General features: G+C 40.8%; 1 protein-coding gene across 5 annotated transcripts in view; it reads right to left on the bottom strand.

Moving 5' to 3' along the window:
• The window catches only part of LOC101484711 (FERM and PDZ domain-containing protein 4), a 37,302-nt gene extending 16,885 nt beyond the window's left edge, over window positions 1–20,417 (bottom strand). The window contains exons 1-2 of one of the 5 annotated variants that reach the window (XM_076874941.1): window positions 20,321–20,417; window positions 924–1,040 (exon numbers count right to left, since the gene is read on the bottom strand). In XM_076874941.1, coding sequence (XP_076731056.1) covers window positions 924–1,040; window positions 20,321–20,394 — 191 coding nt within the window. In that variant the 5' untranslated portion in view covers window positions 20,395–20,417. Of the gene's footprint in view, window positions 1–489; window positions 742–923; window positions 1,041–5,621; window positions 5,686–7,957; window positions 8,385–16,437; window positions 16,711–20,320 lie in introns of those variants that run through there. The other 4 variants (XM_004557841.5, XM_004557842.5, XM_076874942.1 and 1 more) reach the window with 4 other exon arrangements.
• Window positions 20,418–23,430: the final 3,013 nt, after the last annotated feature.

Genomic DNA, 23,430 nt, shown 5'->3' on the forward strand with positions numbered 1-23,430 from the left:
ATCTTCCTTAAATTTAGAAAGGAAAGGCTGGAGCCAAAACAGCCTCCACGATCTGCCTCTTGCAGACACACTCTGCATCCTGCACTTTCACTGCTCCTTACTTCTTATATAACTCCTCTGACATCACGCTTCTCATGCCATAACCCGTGTGTGACAAGCGCATACCTCCTATTCATATATTAAATAAACATTTGTTGTTGTTTTTTTACCACAACTGGAAGACGTATCTGTATTACAAAACCTGCTGTGCTAATAATGTACTCGTTACATCCCATAATATTCAATAAGAAGAATTAAAACTCCTATGAACAAATGAAAGCAGAGAATATTTTTCCAGAAACGGTTAGTATAGATTAGGTTGTTAAAAGCATGTCTAATTTGTGTTTTGACGAAATAGTAAAAATCCCGACCAAATCAACATAACAGCAACACTTGTTACACTACTGCACACGCAAACACACGAAGAGCCAGTGAAGAGTTTCTTTTTACCTGTCAGTACAGATTTCCACAAGTGCCAGTTAAGAAGGATCAATTACGCTGATAACACTATAACCCTGCATCCTCTGAGGAATGTGAAGACTCTCAGATCAAAACAAGCCCATGCACAGGTGAATTTCTTCATCGTCATCATCAACAACAACAGCAGCATGCACACACTTGCGCTCTCAAAAGCCCTCTTCTGCATTTGGGAGACTGCATGAGGAGTATTGTGGGTGTGTGTGAGAGCGTGAGAGAGAGTGAGAGTAGGCAGGGGCAGAGTGTGCGCAGCAGCGGAGGGAGCAGAAAATCAGTATTCTGAATGCACAGATGGAGACAGTGTGGAGGCAGTGACGTGGCTGGAATAATCACAGGTTGGCAAAGCGTCTGAAACATCTGGAACAGAGCGAGCTCCCCCTCACTTTCTTTAAACATAGGGCACTTACTTGATGTAGCAGTCACGCCCCTCTCTGTTGGTGCCCATGTCCCATCCATTTGGGGGTCCCTGTGAAGCACTCCAGGTCCCTGAAGGGGGCGGCCAGCCTGAGGATTTGGTCCTGTGGCTGCGGAGGCAGAAAGAGGAGTCAAATCAAGCTTAGCTCCACTTTTTGTAAACATTTGTGGTTTCATTAAAACCTGTGCAAAAATGGTCAGATCGGCTAGTCTAACGGCAGAGTAACTAAAAACAGAGATTTTTGAATCTTAATGGAATAAATAAATTGCACAGATAAAAAGCGATTCAGCCCAAGTGATAAGAGATTGTCCGATTCCTGCGCGATAAACAATGTTCCATAGTCACTGTTCACTGAGTGCATACAAATCAAATTAATTACGTAAGCTCGACACACAGGCGGAGTTGTCATGGCTCACTCTTGTGCTTTGAGAGGCATGAAATTGGTTTTATTTCTAGATGTCAGTACATTCTTTATAAAAGAAGCCCAGGGGAATTCTGTCATGAAGTACTTATTTGATTTGCTCAACGCCAAGACGATTTGATAAAGTTTATCGGAGAATATAACCAGCCACCGCCATCCTCAAAACAGTTCATTTTAGCCTATTATCTGGAAGACAGCAGCAGTCTAAATCTAGGTTTCAGCTGATTTTCTGATTCTTACCAGCAAAACAAAGTTCTGCACAGTTAGAAGTTGGCAGAGTGAAGGTGTTCACGAGAACCGTAATTGGTCAAAATGCTTCCATCTGTCTTTTCCTCTGCATCCCATTTCTTTTGTTCCCTCTATCTCTGTCTTTGTGTCTGCACACTGGTGATGGTATGAAAGCAGTGGCAGTAAGTTGTGTCACTTCAAAGGCTTGTCTGCCGTGTAACAGGGCTCTTCGCATTCATTATTCAAAGCCCCTCTTTCTTTCCCTCTAAATGTTTCCCCAGTTACTGTACCAATGATAATAAAATGCGTGCGAGGTGTGCTTGTGTCTGTATGAAAGAGTGCGTCCTAGTGGGCGTGTGTGTGTATGCACATGTCTATTTCATGAGATCTTGATAAAGTATTACCATTTCATCAACACGTGTAAGCTGAAAGAAAGGCCACAAAACACTGCAAAGCTAGTTGGTGCAAACAGGTAGTCCACGACAAAGTAATGCAATAAAAGCTGGAGCACAGTTCTCAAGTCAGCTACCCTAATAAAAACACATCTGAGTGCTGTTGGATGCATTAAGTCATATTTAATTCATTTCAAAAATTGAATTCTGCAGTGAAAATGGTGTTTTTCCTTTGGGTACCACATTTTACGTCTGCTTGTGAAGCAATGTGATTTACTTTAACAATGCAGTGGTGTGTTTTGGCGTTATTAGTGTTTCCACACAGATATGGATTTATTTGACCTACAGTACATTAGCTGGGAACAGGCCTCGATGGTGTATATTTAGAACATTTCCTGCAGCTCATATGATGTGTGTGGACACAACTAGATACTGTCTGACGCTGTTGGAGCCACCTCATTGACGAGTCCTCTTTGTACCCACCATTGTACTAGCAGCCATTTTAACACAGGCATTGTCTGATGTTGAAGATTTATACATTTTTCTCAGGAGATGTTCAAAAAATCCAACAAGTGCATAATATTGTAAAATTATGATATTTTTTCCCAACACTACATCGTCAGCAGTGATCTGCTTGACATTTTTTCCAAAGGTCTACACCACAATTAAGTGTATTACTTACAGTTCCAGATGCGGTGCCTTCAAAATATATGACTGAAGTAATGATTTGCTCCAAAAAATCCATTTCCTAACTCTATGCCACAATGTATCAGCAGCATAGTGATAGATACTGTGATCTTTGATTTCTTTTGTCTGCAGACAGGAGGACCATTATGCCACTACGTCGCAGCGCTCCAGCTTAACAAAGCGTCTGAAAAGGTTCACCCACTGGTGGACAGTGAAACCGATCTTCCTCAGTGAGCATCAATAAATAATGCCTCCACAGTCACATCGGACTAAGTAATCAAGCGCTAAGTAGGCAAGCCATGCTGCACAATTCATGAACAGGTTACCCAAGAGTCAGAGTGAGGACAATTAGAACAAGAATTTGGGAGGCAAAATGTAGGCTTTCTCAGAGCATAAATTACACTAAAACCACAAAATGCACAGAGGCCTTTTTTGTATTTTGTGCATGCTTTTGGATTGAGCTCATGTTATTAGATTGAGCTCATGTAGCAGCCAAAAACATTTTTTAAAAGAGCGCCAAAGGAACACTTAAAAGGAATAGGGAAATTAGGCTCTCCTCATGAAAAACTTTGCTAACACAGAAAATAACATCAGGGTTTTATAATCTAAACTAGATAAATGCAACAGAATGTTGCTCAATTGTGAATTTGCCTTGTTTTCAGAAATTAAAAGAGCAGATGTTCCAGTCAGCAGTTGGATTGTTCTGTCCTGGTGATGGCAAAAAGATCACTTTTCAGTGCCTCATAGGAAAAAAGCATGAACAGTGTGACCCTTGCTTAATCACAGGAGTTCACTTTCACTTCATAGAAGCAATCCAGTGTTATATGAATGCTGAAGTCCTATTTATGTAGGGAGTAACTATGCATTATAAACAAGCAACAACTAAGAAGAGCATTCCAACACAGGCATTCCAGTTAGTTTAAATAATTTACTTTGACAATCTTGATGAGGGTTGGCTATGTGAAACCACGTTCTGGTGCCACACGTGGGCCATTATGCATACAGAGAAAAAAAGAAAAGTAATTATTCATGAGGTATTTGTGGTATTCAAGATACACGCACGCACACACACACACACACACACACACACACACACACACACACACACACACACACACACACACACACACACACACACACACATATATAGATATAGATATACATATAGATGTGTTTTTGCTCTCACAAGTCTATTTTGCAACAAAGATTCCTGTTTGGAAGCAGCAGCCAAATTTTACTGATGTTTATGTGCCATTTCCCAGGGGGCCCAAACCTATTGCATTTCCTTTTTGTTTCCTACACATTTCCCAGCATGCACCAGGCAAGAGAAAGCGAATATCCCCAGGTTGAGAGAGCCATACTAATTTCCTTTGCATATGCCATCTTGAATAAATCATCACATTGTTCAGCAGCCAGATTAGTGTGATACAGGGATTCTGTCTTACAGCATTTACTGTATTAAAAAAGCATTTTTCTCTCAGCACACCGTTCAGCATTTTCTGCCAGACAAAGACTCTTAAAGACACAAGTTTCATATATTCCCACGATCAAAATGACCTTGCTAGCAGCATTAAAACAATTTTATAGCTATTAAAATTTGACATCACCTTATTCTAAGGTCAACAGTGGGGTCAATCTAACAATAAGTGGGTCTTTTTGTTCAACTCTACCTGCTTGACAAAAAGGGGAGTGTTACAAATATGATTCGAGGCACACTGTGAAGAGGCACTGATTCTGCTTTCTCAGTGCTCTTGATTTAAACAGACAGTTATGCATAGATAGACCACTAATGTGATTCTGTTTGGATATGAAATCAGTGGAGAGACAGCAGATGAGATGACCATCTCCTGGGAGAGAGCCCAGGGAGTAGAGCAGAGTGGCTCAGACAGAGTGGAACCACTCTGATTAAAGGCCCTATTCCTTTGCTCCTCTTTTAGAGACTGCCTCTTGTTTCAGTAAACATCTGCCCTCTGCTCGACTTGCCAAACCACCACCTTGGCTCTAATTCTTTGATCGATACGAAAGCACAAAAGAGCACGGTCCAGCCTGTGATTTATATTGTGTGCTGCTGTATACGCACCAAAATTAAAATGAAGGCTATTGCTACGGAACTACTAATCTTTGAACAAACTGCTCGCTTTTATGTACATAAATGCTTTCTTTGCTGCTCCACATTGCATCTATTTGACGTCACAGAAGAAATCACTGTTTTTCTACTCTGCAAGAAATGACTTTCCCATGACCACATCGCATTAACGCAGCCAAAAATCAAACTGCCTGGGTGATTAAAATTTCTTCTCTGTCCCATATAATGCCATTATACAATAATATTGAAATTGTCTGCACAATAACACTCACTCCAGAATAAGAGTGTCTGTTTTCCCCATTACTCTAAATGAATATTGTATTTCTGTGTTTGTCTTCGTAAGCACTGATATTGTTGCCATGGGCAACCGCACTATCCTGAGCAGCTCTCTGGTGCCTCTATATAGAAATGTTTTTTGGTTAGTTAATCTCCTCTGGGTGGGTATAAAAAAGCATCTGGGAAACAGCCCACCCACTGTGATCCCCCTGCTATGTTACAGTGAGTAAAGGAACCTCGATGTCCCACTGTTTACCTGTTAAATGACAAAACACCATTATCTTACAAAAGAGCTACTATTTGAAAGCTGGATATAGTCTGCAGTAGCACTTAAAATGTAGGAAACACAGAGCATATCACTAAATATCTAATCAGAATCTTAATGTGCATGATTGCATACACACAATGCGTTTCCCAGCCGAGTAGTAGACCTTACTACATTTGATTGAATTGGTTGAAATGATAAATCCAGCAGTAAAAGATATTCAAAGCTAAACAAAGAAATCTGTGTTTTTTGTTATTACACTGCATTTCCCCCAGCCATCCTTTGTGCTATAGCTCTCTATAGAAAGCATTAACCAAATATAGTGATGAACTTACCCTGTGGGTGCTGAACTAGACATGAATGCTCCTGCACCTCTTTGTGCTACTCACTGCTTTTACGCTAAAAGCTCTACAGCACGCAACATAATAAATAGTTGCCTAAGACCTCATCCACCAGCCAGCTGGCTACCATTTCTGACCCAGAGTCCTTTCTGCTCTACTCTTCCCTGAGAGCTTCTGATTTGAACGCTAAGTATGACAGATCTTTTGGTCTGTGTGTACTCTGATGAACATTTAGGCTAATCAATTTGTGTCCAGACCAGTGATTTCCTGTGAATAAAGTTTGCAGTCAAAACATGTTGAACAATGGCTCACATTATAGATTTTTTTTTGGGAAAACACAGCCAGAAATGATCCAAGTGAGCAGCACAAGCATGAAGTCACACAGTCCAAGTAAATTAGCTTTAGCTGTTGTTCTGCATTACTTGGTTGCGGGAAAACATGCACATTTAATGAACATAGCCATCATTTATATAAGAGTGACTAAATATAGCTCCAACAAGATGCAGTGAACAATATTCTAGCTGTTTTTTTCATATATGAGCATGCTCAGCAAACAGCTACAGATTGCTGTACACCTTTTAGCAACCCAGTTGATTCAGGAAAGCCCTGTCTGCCTATCGCTGCTGCTTATATTTAGAGAAAATCAAAAGTGTAACTGTAATTTCCAGGAAAATAAGTTCTTAAAAGCTAAAGAAAAGCAGCAACTTCAAAGAGGACATCATTGCTTTGTATCTTGTTACAAAACCTTAAACAAGTGGAAATGCTAGCTTGATTTTTAAAACAACAGAGAAAGAAGAAAATGAAAGCTATATCAACCCTTTGTTTCTGATAGCAGACACATCTGGGGGTGTTGCAAGGCAGGAAGAAGAGACAATGAGGGGAGCCTTTCTTGCCTTTCTTGTAGCTCTCTGAATAAATACAGTGGGTTTCGCTGTGAAATACAGACTCGTGCTGACTTAAATTCCTAATGGTAGATGAGAGGGAGACAAACATCAGCAACAACAAAGGGAGGGGAATGCTTCTGTAGAAGTGGTAACTCATAGTCAGGGTTAGCATTGTGTGGCATTATTATTAACAGTGACAGGATGCAGTGATGGTGGTGGTCCACTGGGAGCCGCATCATTGCTGCCATGGAGGGATACTAAATAGAAAGCAGTGTTTCTGTACGACGATGGAAAATCACTGCTACCTGTTTGATTTCCAGCTGAAATGTTATGAAAAAGGGCTTCGTAAATAAACCGAATACTGAGGTGCAACGCTAGTATTTTTGATGCATGTCTTTTTCCATAAACAAAGAACTAATGAAAAATTGCCAGTGCAGTTCAGTGATGACTCATAAGTGAAATGATACGCTCCTAATATACATTTCTGTGACACACAGTAGCTTGTTTAATGTATCTTGTTTGTGATCAGCTGTTCTTCTCATCAGTGGTCCGTGGTGCCTCTAATGGAGCCAAATCCCCTAGGAGGATTAATGTCCACTGGGGGAGATCAACTCAATCTAGCAGACCCATGTGCGCGCAAGGTGAGGTGTAAGCCCCGTCGACGAATGAATTCCTCAGGACTTATTTTAATCTATGCTTTGCATTATCATTGCTTCTAATGACTTCTTCTAAAACAAAACCAATATGAAACTATGAATCTGTCACAAATGAAAATGACCCACATGAAGGAAGTAAATGTGTAAACCGAAATGTGCTGTCTTTTAATTTTAATTGCAAAGTGTCATGATTTAAACGGCTCTTTAGCAACTGTAAATGTTCTTCCTGTTCAGGGCACAGGTATTTTGATTTTAAAGATAAAAAACCACTCATATGTCATAACTCTAGGCAGAATTAAAACATTTGAGAAAGCTATGATCAGTACCCTAAACTGACTCAAAATGAAAATGACTTAAAACTCTGCTGAGAACTAGCAATCACTGCTATGACTCAATTTCCTGGAATAATCTGAAATTTTGCAACATCCTCTGCTGCTTCTTCTCATGTTTCATAATATCTATGGTTACCTTATATTACATAATACTCGAGCAGTAACCGTGTCCACTGTCTGCAATATTTATGAACTTAGATACGTACAGTTTAGACACATGAATCGCATCACCAATTGCATCCACCCCCACTGCCATCTCTCTCACTTGCTCATTCATTTCACATCATACGTGACTGCACAACTTGCTCTCTTGAACAAATCAATAACTCAGCATTTTTAATAACACTTTCAACATGTGATCTGAATCATGCCTTTGAACATACAAAACGCCGGCTGCTACAGAACGAACAGGCAAATCCACAGACTGGCAAATTCATAGCAGCATTCGTTGGACTCACCCTGACAGCTTTGGCATCTTCACAAAGCTGAACACATCCATGTGTGCTGCAGACTGCAGTCAAGGCTACAGATTCACCATCTACTTCACTCCGGCCCCATTATCCCTCACACTCTTTGGCAATAGAGAATAAATAATTTAAGGGGGAAAAAGTGGAGCTTCCACAAGTCAGGAGGAGAGATTAGTCCTGTTGTCTGTGCTTCTGCATGGCTGAGTGATTCCCGTGTCCTCGCCTCAGCAACACAAATCCATAGCCCATGGAAAAGGATCTGGCAGTGCAGCTTCCCCTGGTTACATCCTTCAAAGCATGCCTCTGTTAGCTGCGTTAAGCCACCTTCGTTTAATTTCCATCGTGCTGGAATGATGTGCAGGAGCCGCACAGTAACAACAGCTTTGGAGAGAGGCAGAGAGAGCCAGAGCGAGGGGCAGAGGGAGGGAGGGACATGTATGGCGGTGGTTGTGGGTGATGAGAGTGGAAAGAGGAATGTGAGAGGATTTGTGATGTTTGTGTGTGTGCTTAGTAGCAAAGGCACAAGAATTTCTAGTTAAGGATGGATCTGGATTCTAAGAATTGCTCGAAAAACAGTCTGATCAAGCTACATGTGGGTCTTTCCATAAAGCGAGAAAAGGTTGAAAAGAGCAGGAAGGATTAAATAAAAGCTGGCAACGCATCATGTGCACATTATATGCAACAGAGGAGTAGCAAGAGCAGCTGAAGAGTTGTGAGGACCTTATGTGTCCCCTCCCCAGATGAGGTCTCTGCATCACAGCTGCACATTACAATTCCTATACTGTACAGTGCATTTGTTTTGACCTTTCAAACCAGTTCGGCAGCTAAATGCTCACTCTAATTGATGCAATTCATGTGAGGTCAAACATTTTAATAGTATCGTCCAATTCAAATAAATAAAGAGTTAATGCACTTATCTTAAAAGAAAAGCATGACTTTAACATGTCATGATAACAGGATCTGTCTTATGTTGTTAGTAATGCCCAGAGTGCCGAAGCAGGAGGCTGTTGGAATTTCAAATGGTTCAGATGTTTAAAAAATGCCTCAATGCCACATATCCATTGCATTCGCAGATCACCACAAGGTCTAGTAACCCAAGGAGGAAGAACTACTCTTCATAAATGAAATACCTCAGATCAAACACCTCTACTGAAAACCACCAAGAGCCAATTAGCTTTCTCTCTGATCCAGGGAGGCCTCACACTTATTCATGTGGATCTGAAAGTTTGGATAAAAGAAAATAGCACAATTTGCTGTTATCGAGATCAGTAAAACATGCATTTTTGATGTTAGACAAGACCAACATCAAATATATTATATAAACACCTGCTGGCATTAAAGAGAATAAAAGCTCGACAAAAGTAAATAAACTAAAAACTGCCCAATTCTCAGATTTTCCATTTTAATCACAGTATAGGCAAAATGATCCAAGAGTTAAAAGGAGAGTCTTTTATCTAGTTCACTGCTCGGAACATGAACAAGAGAATCGGAGAATAAAAAACAGGTAATAAGAATGGCAGGTAGCAAAGGATAAATAAATGCATACACAGAATACAAATAGTGTTTGATTCTAGTTGAAAAAATTCATTCAAGCTACAACTTGTGTTTCCACAATCAAGTACCAAGGATCCTATATTAAAATGCCACAACTTATAAGGCTCTTCAGAGTGAGTCAGTGTGCCTTTGCTGAGAGTGATACATAAAATAAAGTATGTTGTCACTTCCACTCAGGGTCAGGCTTAGGCATGTTTGCTGCCACAGAAAAGATACAACTTAATGGGTAAAAATGGGTGAGCCTCCCGGTGAGTGAGCGTGAGCCCAGGTGAACTGCTGTTGATCTGAATATCTACTTAAGAGTTTTAGATTTGAACATCCATATAGCTGTTTTTTTTCCTTTGGCATTTTTGTGCTACTTTGTCATAAACCATCCAACTAAAAGAAAACAAAGAAAAGAAGAATGAAAACCCCAAAAAAGTGCTTTGCCTATGATTTTTTGATCTATCTAGCTATCATTTCGAAAATGTTACTGTTACAATCTGATTCTAAATTGTTGGACTGAAGCATCTTGAGCAATCCGAACAACATTTGGCTGATGATACATGTCTGAAAAAATACAGCCAGTCCTTTTTTTTTTGGATGAGATGGTAAAGATGCACTGAAGAGCAGAACAGAGAGCGTGTCTGACAATTTGCTTCAAATTCAACTGCAGTGTCCTGTGGCACAAAGATTGAGAGACTCAGCATATTTTAGACAGTTATGTTTGTCCATTTGGGTTTGTCGCCCAGAGGCCAACACGAGTGGCAGAGAATATTAGGGTCAGACAGAAGCGTGATATAAGGCGACTATGGCTGAAGCTTTGACCGATAAAGCCCCGCTGCCCTACTGATCCCTTGCTCTCCCCCTCGCTGAGTCCCTTTTAAAACAGCTGATTTCAGCCTTTCTGGCACACTTGGCCATTTAAAACCTTCACTTCTTTAATTTTGTAAGTACTGCCTGTGGACGACTGCCTTAAAAAATAATAAAAGTAAAACCACTAAATGTTGCAAATGATTCTAGATAACACAGGATTTCTTTAAAAAAAACCCATTCAGAATACATTTTTTTCTGGATACAAGGTAACGCCTGCTGTGACATCATGTTTTCATGTTTTCTCATTTTGTACAGTGCAGTGATGTGACTGTGTAGCCTCCGCTACCCTCTGAACTTCGCATTAGTGCCCTCTGGATCACAACATGTGTTTGAGGAGCCACTACAGCAAACTGCCCTTAGACAACGCCCTCATCTGCAGAGTTTGGTTTGTTTGTGAGTGTTTGCCTGTGAGCCACCTCAGAACCTCAACTTTCGCAGTCTCTTAGTGCGACACTAATTACGCCTTGGCTGCGGATGATTTATTCAGTGAATTAAACAGCTTTTAGGGGAGAGTTTAAAGATCTGAACGCCGTTTTGCTATGAATATTCAGTGGTGTGACTAATTGGGCTAAGAAGTGAAGTGTTACCTGGCTGAGTTGTGCTACGCTTTAAAAAGATTACGGATTTGGTTTGCCAGTTTCACTACACCTGCTGATAAAGTTCAAAGTAATACTTGGAGGCTGTCGCCTATTTTGTGTGGAGTGAATAAAGCTGCATAATGGGGATACTGCCAGTAAGCTCATCACCATAGTTATCTGTGTGAGTGGTTAACCTGCAGGTTATTAAAACATGTTTTTGTGGGTCAAGGGTAGGTCATGTTTTGGTGCATCCATTTATTAAGAACCAGGTTAGAAATGTTCAGGGACTAGATAGCCACCTCCAGGCCTGCTATCACTAACACGAGAAGTGATATGTTATATTAGCCTAAAAACAACTGCATATGAGGCCACTATGGTAACACAGCTAAAGAAAAACAAGCTTAATTCAACGGTCCCCTTAAACGTTTAGGCTCAGAGGTTTTTGAGCAACTAAATTATTTTCTTTACTCATACTATATTTTGGAAAACTTCCAATCAGGCCTTTGGGCCCATCAGAGCACAGAAATGGCTTTAGTAGGGATAGAGATTGTAAATGGTGTTGGTATCGACTTGAATAGACCAATAAATAAATAAATAAATAAAAATCCCTGTCCTTGTTCTACCTGACCCCAGTGCAGGTCACAGTTGACTGTATTGTCATAGACGGCCCACAGACAACAGGTCCTAATTCACAGCTAGATAGCATTTTCATTGTGCCCCAAAAATACATATGCCTCAAAAAAATAAACCCATCAACTGACATATAGAAGATTGTTCCACCACTGTTGTTTTTTCTTTCGTTTTTTTGTCTGTCAGAGTTCTACAAAAGTAAGTCTACATTTCGAGACACTTTTTTGATATACCATACCATACCACCTTTATTTAGATGACTTAGCCTGCAATTTCTTTCTTTTTTTCAGTGTTCGAAACAAACTTCCATAGTGACACGAGGCTCGATCCTGGGACATTTTATTTTCACTGTTTTTCATGCTTGTTTTCTGGTGTTGTCATCAAAAGACATGCCAATAGTTTTAGATTTATGACGATGATTCCCAACTCTACATTGCTGTTTCTCATGACACTATACGGATTCCATTCAGATGGGGGGTTTTTTCAGCAATAATCAGAGCTTACTTCAGCTCAATGAGGATAATACAGCAAGATATAGTGGGGCAAAAAAGTATTTAGTCAGCCACCGATTGTGCAAGTTCCCCCACTTAAAATGATGACAGGGGTCAGTAATTTGCACCAGAGGTACACTTCAACTGTGAGAGACAGAATGTGAAAAAAAAATCCATGAATCCACATGGTAGGATTTGTAAAGAATTTATTCGTAAATCAGGGTGGAAAATAAGTATTTGGTCACCTCAAACAAGGAAAATCTCTGGCTCTCACAGACCTGTAACATCTTCTGTAAGAAGCTTTTCTGTCCCCCACTCGTTACCTGTATGAATGGCACCTGTTTGAACTCATCATCTGTATAAAAGACACCTGTCCACAGCCTCAAACAGTCAGACTCCAAACTCCGCCATGGCCAAGACCAAAGAGCTTTCGAAGGACACCAGGAAAAGTATTGTAGACCTGCACCAGACTGGGAAGAGTGAATCTACAATAGGCAAGCAGCTTGGTGTGAAAAAATCAACTGTGGGAGCAATCATCAGAAAATGGAAGACATACAAGACCACTGATAATCTCCCTTGATCTGGGGCTCCACGCAAGATCTCATCCCGTGGGGTCAAAATGATCATGAGAACGGTGAGCAAAGATCCCAGAACCACACGGGGGGACCTGGTGAATGACCTGCAGAGAGCTGGGACCAAAGTAACAAAGGTCACCATCAGTAACACACTACAACGGCAGGGAATCAAATCCCGCAGTGCCAGACGTGTCCCGCTGCTGAAGCCAGTGCATGTCCAGGCCCGTCTGAAGTTTGCCAGAGAGCACATGGATGATACAGCAGAGGATTGGGAGAATGTCATGTGGTCAGATGAAACCAAAGTAGAACTTTTTGGTATAAACTCAACTCGTCGTGTTTGGAGGAAGAAGAATACTGAGTTGCATCCCAAGAACACCATACCTACTGTGACGCATGGGGGTGGAAACATCATGCTATGGGGCTGTTTTTCTGCCAAGGGGACAGGACGACTGATCCGTGTTAAGGACAGAATGAATGGGGCCATGTATCGTGAGATTTTGAGCCAAAACCTCCTTCCATCAGTGAGAACTTTGAAGATGAAAGTTGGGTCTTCCAACATGACAATGATCCAAAACACACCGCCCGGGCAACAAAGGAGTGGCTCCGTAAGAAGCATTTGAAAGTCCTGGAGTGGCCTAGCCAGTCTCCAGACCTCAACCCCATAGAAAATCTGTGGCGGGAGTTGAAAGTCCGTGTTGCTCGGCGACAGCCCCAAAACATCACTGCTCTCGAGAAGATCTGCATGGAGGAATGGGCCAAAATACCAGCTACTGTGTGTGCAAACCTGGTAAAGACCTATAGTAAACGTTTGACCTCTGTTATTGCCAACAAAGGTTATGTTACAAAGTATTGAGTTGTATTTTTGTTATTGACCAAATACTTATTTTCCACCCTGATTTACGAATAAATTCTTTACAAATCCTACCATGTGGATTCATGGATTTTTTTTTTTTTTTCACATTCTGTCTCTCACAGTCGAAGTGTACCTCTGGTGCAAATTACTGACCTCTGTCATCATTTTAGGTGGAGGAACTTGCACAATCGGTGGCTGACTAAATACTTTTTTGCCCCACTGTATTTATCACTGGAGCACTTTCAGAAACAACTGAAGTCCCAGGCAATAATTCACAGGCACAAGGTTCTGTCATAGGATAAGAAGTGTGACTAAATACCAAAAAAACAAAAACAAAAAAACAGCAGGAGAAAAGCACGCATCACACCTTATTGAAAATTCTTACACTGAACACTTGTCTGTAGACTCATTATGTCTAAATATCTCTTATTTGCAGTATCACTTAGTAGTTCATAGGGTCCGGATACCAATGACAAGGCTGCTTTCAGCCACTATGGCTCTAATATCATCATTTTTACTTTTACTAGAATAATGTGAACGTGTCTGGAATTCATGACACTGAACTTACAGAACATCCTCACCTAAACCTTCTGCAACTTCATGGAGCTTTGCAGTAAGTTTAAGCTCATTATTTGGACTTTTAGGCTTCAAATTTATCTTTAAAAAATGGTAATGTTGCTCTGTAAGTGCTGGATGATGTTAGTTATTAATTGCTATTTTAGCCAAAGTCACGATATTCCGATACTGCGTTCATGGCTTGCTTTCAATGACTACCCTCAAGTAACCAAAAAATGTCTAATTGCAGGTTTAAATTTTTCAGTAAACAAAGCCAGTGAGTAAGCTTCCATAATAACATGACCTCTCAGCTGTGTGGACTGAATTCATCAAACATACTAAAGTTTGGCTGTAAAGAAGCCCTATTAAGGCAGCGGGTCCAGATGGCATCAGCTCGAGGGTCGTCAGGTCCTGCACGGACCAACTGTGTGGGGTGATGGAGCACCTCTTCAACCTGAGCCTGAGGTTGGGAAGAGTCCCACAGCTCTGGAAAACCTCCTGTGTTGTACCAGTGCCAAAGACTTCATGCCCCAAGGACCTCAACAGCTACAGGCCGGTGGCTCTGACATCCCACCTGATGAAGACCCTGGAGCGGTTGGTCCTGGCTCAGCTTCGGCGCCTAATAAGCTCATCACTGGACCCACTTCAGTTTGCCTACCAGCCTGGCATTGGAGCGGATGATGCCGTCATTCACCTCCTACATCGTTCCCTCGCTCACCTGGAGACCGCTGGAAGCACTGTGAGAATCATGTTCTTTGATTTCTCCAGTGCCTTCAACACCATTCTTCCCTCGGTTCTAAAGGACAAGCTGGTGAACTCTGGAGTGGACCATCACCTCACTACCTGGATCCTGGACTACCTCACCGACCGACCACAGTATGTGAGGACTCAGGGCTGTGTGTCGGACAGGGTCGTCTGCAGTACGGGGGCCCCACAGGGAACGGTTCTGGCTCCGTTCCTCTTCACCATCTACACTGCAGACTTCTCCCACAATTCCACCCAGTGCTTCCTGCAGAAGTTCTCTGATGACTCTGCAATAGTCGGCCTCATCACTGATGGGGACGACAAGGAGTACAGAGGACTGACTCAAGACTTTGTGGACTGGTGCCAGCTGAACTACCTCCAGATCAACGCCAGTAAAACCAAGGAACTGGTGGTAGACTTCCGCAGGCACAAGCATTCTCCACTGCAACCACTGAACATCCAAGGTATGGATATTGAGGCTGTGGACAGCTACAGGTACCTTGGTGTTCATCTGAACAATAGACTGGACTGGACTCATAACTCAGACGCCCTCTACAGGAAAGGGCAGAGCAGGCTGTACCTGCTGCGGAGACTCAGGTCGTTTGGAGTGGAGGGCCCACTCCTGAAGACCTTCTATGACTCTGTTGTGGCTTCTGCTATCTTTTATGGCGTGGTCTGCTGGGGCGGCAGCATCTCTGCTGGGGACAGGAAGAGACTGAACAGGGTGATCCGAAGGGCCAGCTCTGTTCTAGGATGCCCTCTGGACCCAGTGGAGGTGGTGAGTGACAGGAGAACGGCGGCTAAGCTGTCATCCCTGTTGGACAACATCTCCCACCCCATGCAGCAGACTGTGACAGCACTGAGCAGCTCCTTCAGTGGGAGACTGCGGCACCCACGGTGTGGGACGGAGAGATTTCGCAGGTCTTTCCTCCCCACTGCTGTCAGACTCCATACATACATCCATACATATGCAATAATCCTTTCTGTCATCGTTGTATTTTTACTCAGTTGTATATAGTATTTGTATTTGTATTCTATTTTTTATCTTATTGTATATTTATTTTATTTTATTCTACTGTATATAGTATTTTATTCTATTCTGTACAGTTGTTTACTGTATTTATTCTTATTGTATTCTAATTTTTGCCTCATAACTTTTGCACTGTCCACTTCCTGCTGTGACAAAACAAATTTCCCACGTGTGGGACTAATAAAGGTTATCTTATCTTATCTTATCTTAATCTATGAGGAAACTGCAGTTACATAACTTTGTGTAGCACCTGTTATACACTGGCATTTGAGTGGATAACCTCAACCACCTACTGTCACCATTCTACTACAAAATGCAAAGATGTAAAATAAAACGTTTTTATATAAGTTGTAAACACTATTTGTCTTTCACACCCACAGAAATATGATTGCAATGTATTGGTAAAAAGTAAGTTGGCCAACCCATGACCTTAAATCAATACACAGCAACAACCACAATCAATTCTTAAGTCAAGGAAAAAGCTAAAAGGTAATGAAATGCCCTCTAGAACATACAAATATGTTTATCTTTATGATTACACCAACTAGTTCTCACTGACATATGAAATACTAAAAAAAACACACCAATCCACAGCACTGTACTCACTGAATAACAGTGAAGATGCCGAGTTCATTGTCATCTGGGTCCATTGCTGGTGACAAGTCTAATCAAATTTAAAGCAGTGCTTGTTTCTGTTTTTCCTGTCCAGGCCTTTTAAGCCTTCTTCACTGATGCGTGCTCCCGTCCTTCCTCCTGACTCCAGAGTTTCTCGCTGCTTGATTTGGATTTTTAATAGTCAACTGCACTCCGCCTGACTAAGCCATTCAGTTATTATTACATACAGTGCCCCTGTCCAAGTGAGTGGCCAGTGCCCTGGAGGCGGAGACCGAGCTTGTCGCTTCTGCCTCAGTAATGAAATAACATCACATTCCGGCCCGGTGCACCAGAAAACACAGAGAGATCAATGCTGAACAGCTGGGCTCCAATGGGGTGCTGTGCTGGTTAAAGCTGCATCGATGAGCAAGGCTCTCATGAAAAACATATTTCGTTTGGGTGATCACACCTGTGGTGTTTTCATATTTCATCCTTACTTGACTCGTCATGCCAAGTTAAGATTTTCCAGTTTTTCCCGTTCAGACTGCTATAAACATCACTGCTTGCACTATAGTCTCAGCTTACTACGAAATTACATTATCTGAAATATTTATCTTATCCCTGTTTGAGGCATTTGGAAATGGCATGTGTTTTATCATCCATGAGAGCTTAAAAATTAAGCTTCAAGCATAATCCAAACTCTATCACTAGCTGCCTGCCAACTGTCACCCCTAACAGAGCCTAACCTAAATCCTATATAAACCAATGAATTAGATCTTAACCTCAATATTATACAGTAGCACAATACAGTATTATTTTTATCTAATATATCCATTATTTCATTATTCATACTAGTCTTTCCTTAAAAAAGTACAATAATGTAGCCTGTTAAACTGTGTATGCGTGGTGTTTTTAAGATAAGATAAGATAAGATAGAACTTTATTAATCCCTCGGGTGGGTTCCTCTGGGAAATTCGACTTCCAAAAAAAGCACAGCAACGACCAAAGTTACAGTTACAGAACTGTTATATATATATACACACACACACACACACACACACATATATATAAATACAGAGACAAATATAAATAAAATATACAAAGGGGATAAATAGAATAAATAGGAATAAAAAATAAAAATACAAGTGAATTGCACATTTCAAGTATTGAGTCTATTGCACTGTTGACTATTTACAAAAAGTATTGCACAAGGTATTGTACAGTGAGGTGCAGAGGCACTACAGCTTAGTTGTTCCCCCCTCCTTTGTCCTCCTGTTTCCCCTCCCTCTCCCCTCCAGAGAGGAGTTAAACAGTTTGATGGCATGTGGGACAAAGGAGTTTTTAAGTCTGTTAGTTCTTGTCTTGGGGAGAAGCAACCTGTCACTGAACAGACTCTTCTGGTTGTTTATGGCCGTGTGCAGAGGATGCCCAGCATTGTCCATAATGTCCATCAGTTTCTTTAATGTCCTTTTCTCTGCCACTGTCACCAGAGTGTCCAGCTTCATGCCGACCACAGAGCTAGCCCTCCTGATCAGTTTCTCCAGCCTGGATGAGTCCCTCTTTGTTAACATTTTAGGCTTTTATGGCATTTTCTCACAAAACCGCTGCATTGTGCTGTCATGATAGTTCACGCGGGATTATACCATGTTGATTCTCTCATGCATGAATGGCATACACAGTCTTCCATTAGTTATGAACCGAGGCACGTGTCTTTGCCTCTGCAAGCAAATGGAGCTGCTTGCATAACACATCCCATGGCAAGTACACACAGTGGTCTACTACAAGTGAAAGTTCAGCTTCCTAAATAACAACAAGAAAGTGCAACAGAAAGTCTGGGCCTGTTTTTCATAAAAAATATTTCTTTATACACACATATATATATATATATATATATATATTGCACCAGATTATTGCTGTAGTTATGTGTGCACATTGCCAACTGAGGACAGTTTTTGTTTATGTATATCAAGGATCTAGGCACGGCCATATGGCCAGGAAGGAGTGCTGTGTCTAGTTAAAGCAGACAAAAGCAGACCTTTCTGTGAGATAAATACCACACATGAATCCATCCAATCATGTGGCCGACTGCTCGCCCTTGGGCCACAGCGCCATGCATCAGTGGCCTGTTTTTCCATGACAAACAGGCCGCAGCACTTAGAGTGGGGACAGGGGATGTGCAAAGTGCAATGACCCTGCACAGTGTACATGACTAAGAATCACATTTAGCATGTTGTCTTGGGGTTATAACAGGGATGATTTAAGATGTTGATGATAGGCAGTGTGCTTTCTGTACTCATTTGATTTATTGTGCTGTTCACTGAGTGTGGGTGGCTAGCCAATCTGATTTCTTAGAACAATGTAAAATGCCATGCTCCTTTGCAAATTGCACTGGCATCTTATATGACTGCAACATTTAGTTTTTAACGGGCAAAAAAAAAGCCTAATGCATCTTTGCATTGACATTGGCCTTGGCAGGAGATTTGCTCTGCTAGTGTCCTTCTAGTTATTTAGTCCAACAGACTTAAGTGCAATGCTCTAAAATAGGTAAGAAACAAAAAGTCAAATAATAAAATTCAAACTAAGCAAAAGGTGCCGTTACATCTACAAGCAAAAGACCCGAAAGTGGCACAAGTTGGTTTCCAGTCCATCAAAGCAGATTTTGCCTCACATAATAACAATAAAAGTGACTTTTTCATTACTTTGTGGAGCAGAACAAACAGTAGATGCATTCATTTGCATAAAATGATGAGAGTGGTTCCATGCAGAACAAAAATCATATTGATATAATAAAAGCAACTGCTTGGCTCAACCTTTATGTTGCAAATCTATTTGAAAAAGCTGTCAAGCTCATTTTTTCGCGATAATGTGATTTACACTATTTGCCTGCAAATCTTATTCGTTATAATTATCTACATTGCCATATTGCCTTGCCACAGGTAATTCATCATAATTAATTAAACAAATTGAAATGGTATTAAAGGCAGTTGGACAGAGCCCTTGTTCTCATTAAGTCTAAAAGACAGTCTTGTATTTATTTATTTATTTTAATTACACAATTTAACCAATGTGCCTTGTCAGTAATACAGAGCATTTACAACACCAGCAGCTAAAAACAAGTTGTTAAATATACTCATGCCATAGACAGGAAGTACACAGAAGTCAATCGCACTCAATAAGATCCCAGGATATCACGTTCCTCAAATCAGATAGCCACTCTTGTGTCAACACACTACAGAAGCTCCTCCCTGCTGCCCGGGGAGGATAGGATTCACAGCATCCAGCAATTATCTGTAATGTGGGAGAAAAATCAATGTGCCCATGGAAAGCTGCTAAGGTCACCAAGCCGACGCTGTCACTTGAATCAGGAGCTCAGTGTTGCTGCAGGCTGGGCTCCAAGCCTCTTGGCCAGAATTTGTGAGCGCACGCATCATTTCTAATGCCATGGATTAGGGTATTATTAGCCCGACAATATGCAGCATAATTGGTTTTTGCATGTGATCATGGCTGAATAGAAATTTATCAAAAAAAATAAAAAGAAATTCAGCCATTAGTTACTAGTTTGAAATATAACTCCCTACGCAACTTTTTCAATTTTGTCACCACTGTTCCAAATAAACAATATGCATTGTACTTTGAATGCTATGCATATTAGGGAATTATTAGTTTAGTTTTCATGCCTCAGTCCAAAAGAAGTTACACATTACTGCAGGCAAAGTTACACCTGACAAGATTTACTGTCTATAGCAGAGTGGTTTGATTTGATTTGACACACAATTTTCTGTAAGAAACGTATACCACAGTCAAGTAGGTGACATATTTCAACCCCAAATAATTTGCACATAAACTCATGTATCTTTTGTTAATCACAAAAAAAGTGCAACAGCTTTTGACTCACCTCTTCTGCTGCCGGTATCTATCCAAACTGCCACCAAAACAAATTTCATGTCTGCCTGTTTTGCCAATTTCCATGTTTTCTCTCTCAGGTATGAACTCCCAACTGGAACAGTGTGAGTGTGCCCTGTCTGTGGGTGACAAGATCCTGACTGTACGCTAAGAGGAGGGAGGGGCAGGCCTCCTTGAAACATTGATAGTCTGGCGTAAATTCTATTAACAGCAACACGATATTGAGAAGAATGGAAAATCAATACCTTGTGGCCAGTAATGTTTGAAGGATCAGGCCGAGTGGAAAAGTGAGATGGCATGGTGTAGCTGTAATGCAGAGATTGCTTCTGTAAGTGGTTAATCGGGTGCTTGTCTGACATCTCGATTGCATTTTCCTCTCACCATTACGCCCATTTTCTCCCTTCGCTGTAGAGAAGATGCGCTATTAAATGTAAGAGATGGTAATCTGAGAAATAATAAAAGCCTCCAATCTGATATAGATGCACTATTCTAAAGAGATTAAAAACAGGGTTTTGTCTTCCCTTCTCGCGTTTCAGAAGACAAACGAATTTTGCTTCACTTCTGTGCCAAAGGCGTCAACACTGGGGCTGCCTACCCATGTGCCATGTACACGTTTGAATCTTGAAGAGCACAGCTCAAAAATGTTGGGGCGTCCACGATGACTGGATGAAACTCTTGCATGCTGCAGCTTTAAAGTGAAACCTCCATTTTTGTGTTTTAACCTTAAACAAAGGAAACTGGATCTGCACAACTGTAACATAATCACATAGTTTCTCCCCTCTGCATCACAGGCTTAAAAAAAAAGAAAAATCCTCGACACTATTAGAAAGCTGTCTCCCCGTTTATGCTCACTGACAGCTAAACAATAGTTACCATAAACAGAAAGAGCAAACGCACCATTTCAAAAGGTGTCACTCTATTTTTGGTTTGTCCCTTTTGGACAGGCTGTCACTTTAATGTGGATTAATAAAGGTTCATAACACAGTGATGCCATTGGGTGCTTGAATTAAACATGTGCTTCACAGTCCACCAGCACAGACAAGTGACAGAAAGGAGTTACTGCAGTAAGCTGAATTAGACTTATTATGCAATGTTTATGTTTTTGTATGGTTCTTAGATACAAATGTGCAGAGTTTATCATGCAGGAATTTGCAGCAATGCCATATTCTGCAGTGCATTTGATTCCATAATGGTTATATCATAAAGTAATTGCAGACAAAAAAAGAGACACATTTGCCTTTTTTCTAACAAAATGCAAAACTGTGCAAAATATAAATGCCAAAAATGCGCTGAACCCCTGCTTCTCAAGAATTAGATTGAACAGAATCTATTAGCCCTCTAAATGCATATTCATTTGCTATTGTGATGTATTGTGTTTTATAGCATCTGAATACCGCCACTAAGTCAGAATACACTCTTGCATATTTAGGACCCTAAGGAGCGGCTATATTGATAAATTTCTGTCTTGAAAAGAGAACAGATTTCATTTAACTGCATATTAATATTTTCAGTTGTGTTTAATCAAATTGCCCTCAGCTAACCTGAGGCTATGTGACATCTCAGCATAAATATTCTATACAATGCGCACATGTGGCTAAAAGGTTGCTAATAAGTTGCAGATACTAAATGCAAAGATGGCTAGTCTGTCCAAAAACAGTAAAATCTCCATAGAGCTGCATACCATGCCTTTACTCATTTGACAAAGTGAGTAATTTAATGCCATCTAGTGGTCTGCTGTAAAGTTCTTGTTTGTTCAAACCAAATAAAGCATATAATCTCTCAGCTCTTGCCATGCTGACTCATACAATGTGGCACATTCTTGTACACATAATTCAAATGCTTCCCATTGAAAGTCTTTCTTAAACAACCAGTAAGCCTCAAAATACAACACATATGTTTCTAGAGTTTAAAAAAATCTGCACTGTGCTCTTCATATTTTCATCACAAATCGGAGAAGTCAGTACTACAGAATCTCAGTGACCCACGTGACTTAAGTAAAGAAGTGATATAACTTGCTCTTCTGTGCATGGATGTAAAAAAAAAACCTAAACCAAACTGTATTTTGCCAGGTATTCCAAAAGTCCACACAGCGTGTGTGACCTAAACACTTATACTTTACAAGGCTAGGTCAGTGTAAGCTGCATCTATCCCTCTGAGAAATGACAGAACGGGAAGTCTGATGAGAATCTGCAGGGAGTCTTACGCCAAACCACGCCACCACCAAATAAGTGGATCAAACGCGGGGCCGCTCTCTTATCACCACTTCCCCTGTCTGTTTGGTGGGCTCTGGTATCTGATCAGTCCTTATCGTGCCCATACAGTGCTGGTTCACATGTCATGTTATCACACAGGTCCCTTCCCCGGGGCTCCCACAGGAAGAGCCTGTTCCGAGGGCACTGCATGCCATGTATCTCAGCTGCTCTATGTTGAGCTCAGGGTGATGGAAGAGAGGATCATGAGGTGGGAAAAGATCCGTGTAATATTTCTGTCTTTATTGTTGCTAAGATGTAAGGTTTAACACAAGAGAGAGCCAAAAGCATACTTTGGTCTTTGTATTCATGGTGTGAATGTGTCCCACAGAAAATTCATCTACTGGCAGTTTCACTTTACATCAGTGTAATCAACACAGGCCCAGTTAGTGTAAAATGGACTTCACCATATTACCAGATCACAGAAAGACATATACTGTACATTTGGAGTCTTACAAAGAAGATAAATTAAGCTTCTTTCTAACAACTCTTTCAATTAAGTTAATGAGTTTATACTATATGTAATAAATATGCAAGCAATATTTGGATAAGGTGTAAAATAGTCCAACAGTCTCATTTTTATTCTACAATAATGATTGTTCCAGCTTTCTAGGAGTCTCTTTAGTGATTTATTATTTTTGCATTGTGTTTTACGCTTGTGTACGCGATAAAAAATAAATAAATAAATAAAAATAAAAATTCAGCTGAGCCGCAGGAGGAACTTAAATGCACGCTTTCTGAGTCACAGCCTACTCTAACTCCTGAGTGTATTGGCTGTTTTGGTGTTCGGGGGGGAATTAACATAACTTCTTTAAATGGATGTTAAATGATGAAAGCAGGAAGCAGTGAGTCA

Source organism: Maylandia zebra, linkage group LG16 (genome assembly GCF_041146795.1).
Source record: "Maylandia zebra isolate NMK-2024a linkage group LG16, Mzebra_GT3a, whole genome shotgun sequence".
In the NCBI taxonomy this organism is placed as follows: Eukaryota; Metazoa; Chordata; class Actinopteri; order Cichliformes; family Cichlidae; genus Maylandia; species Maylandia zebra.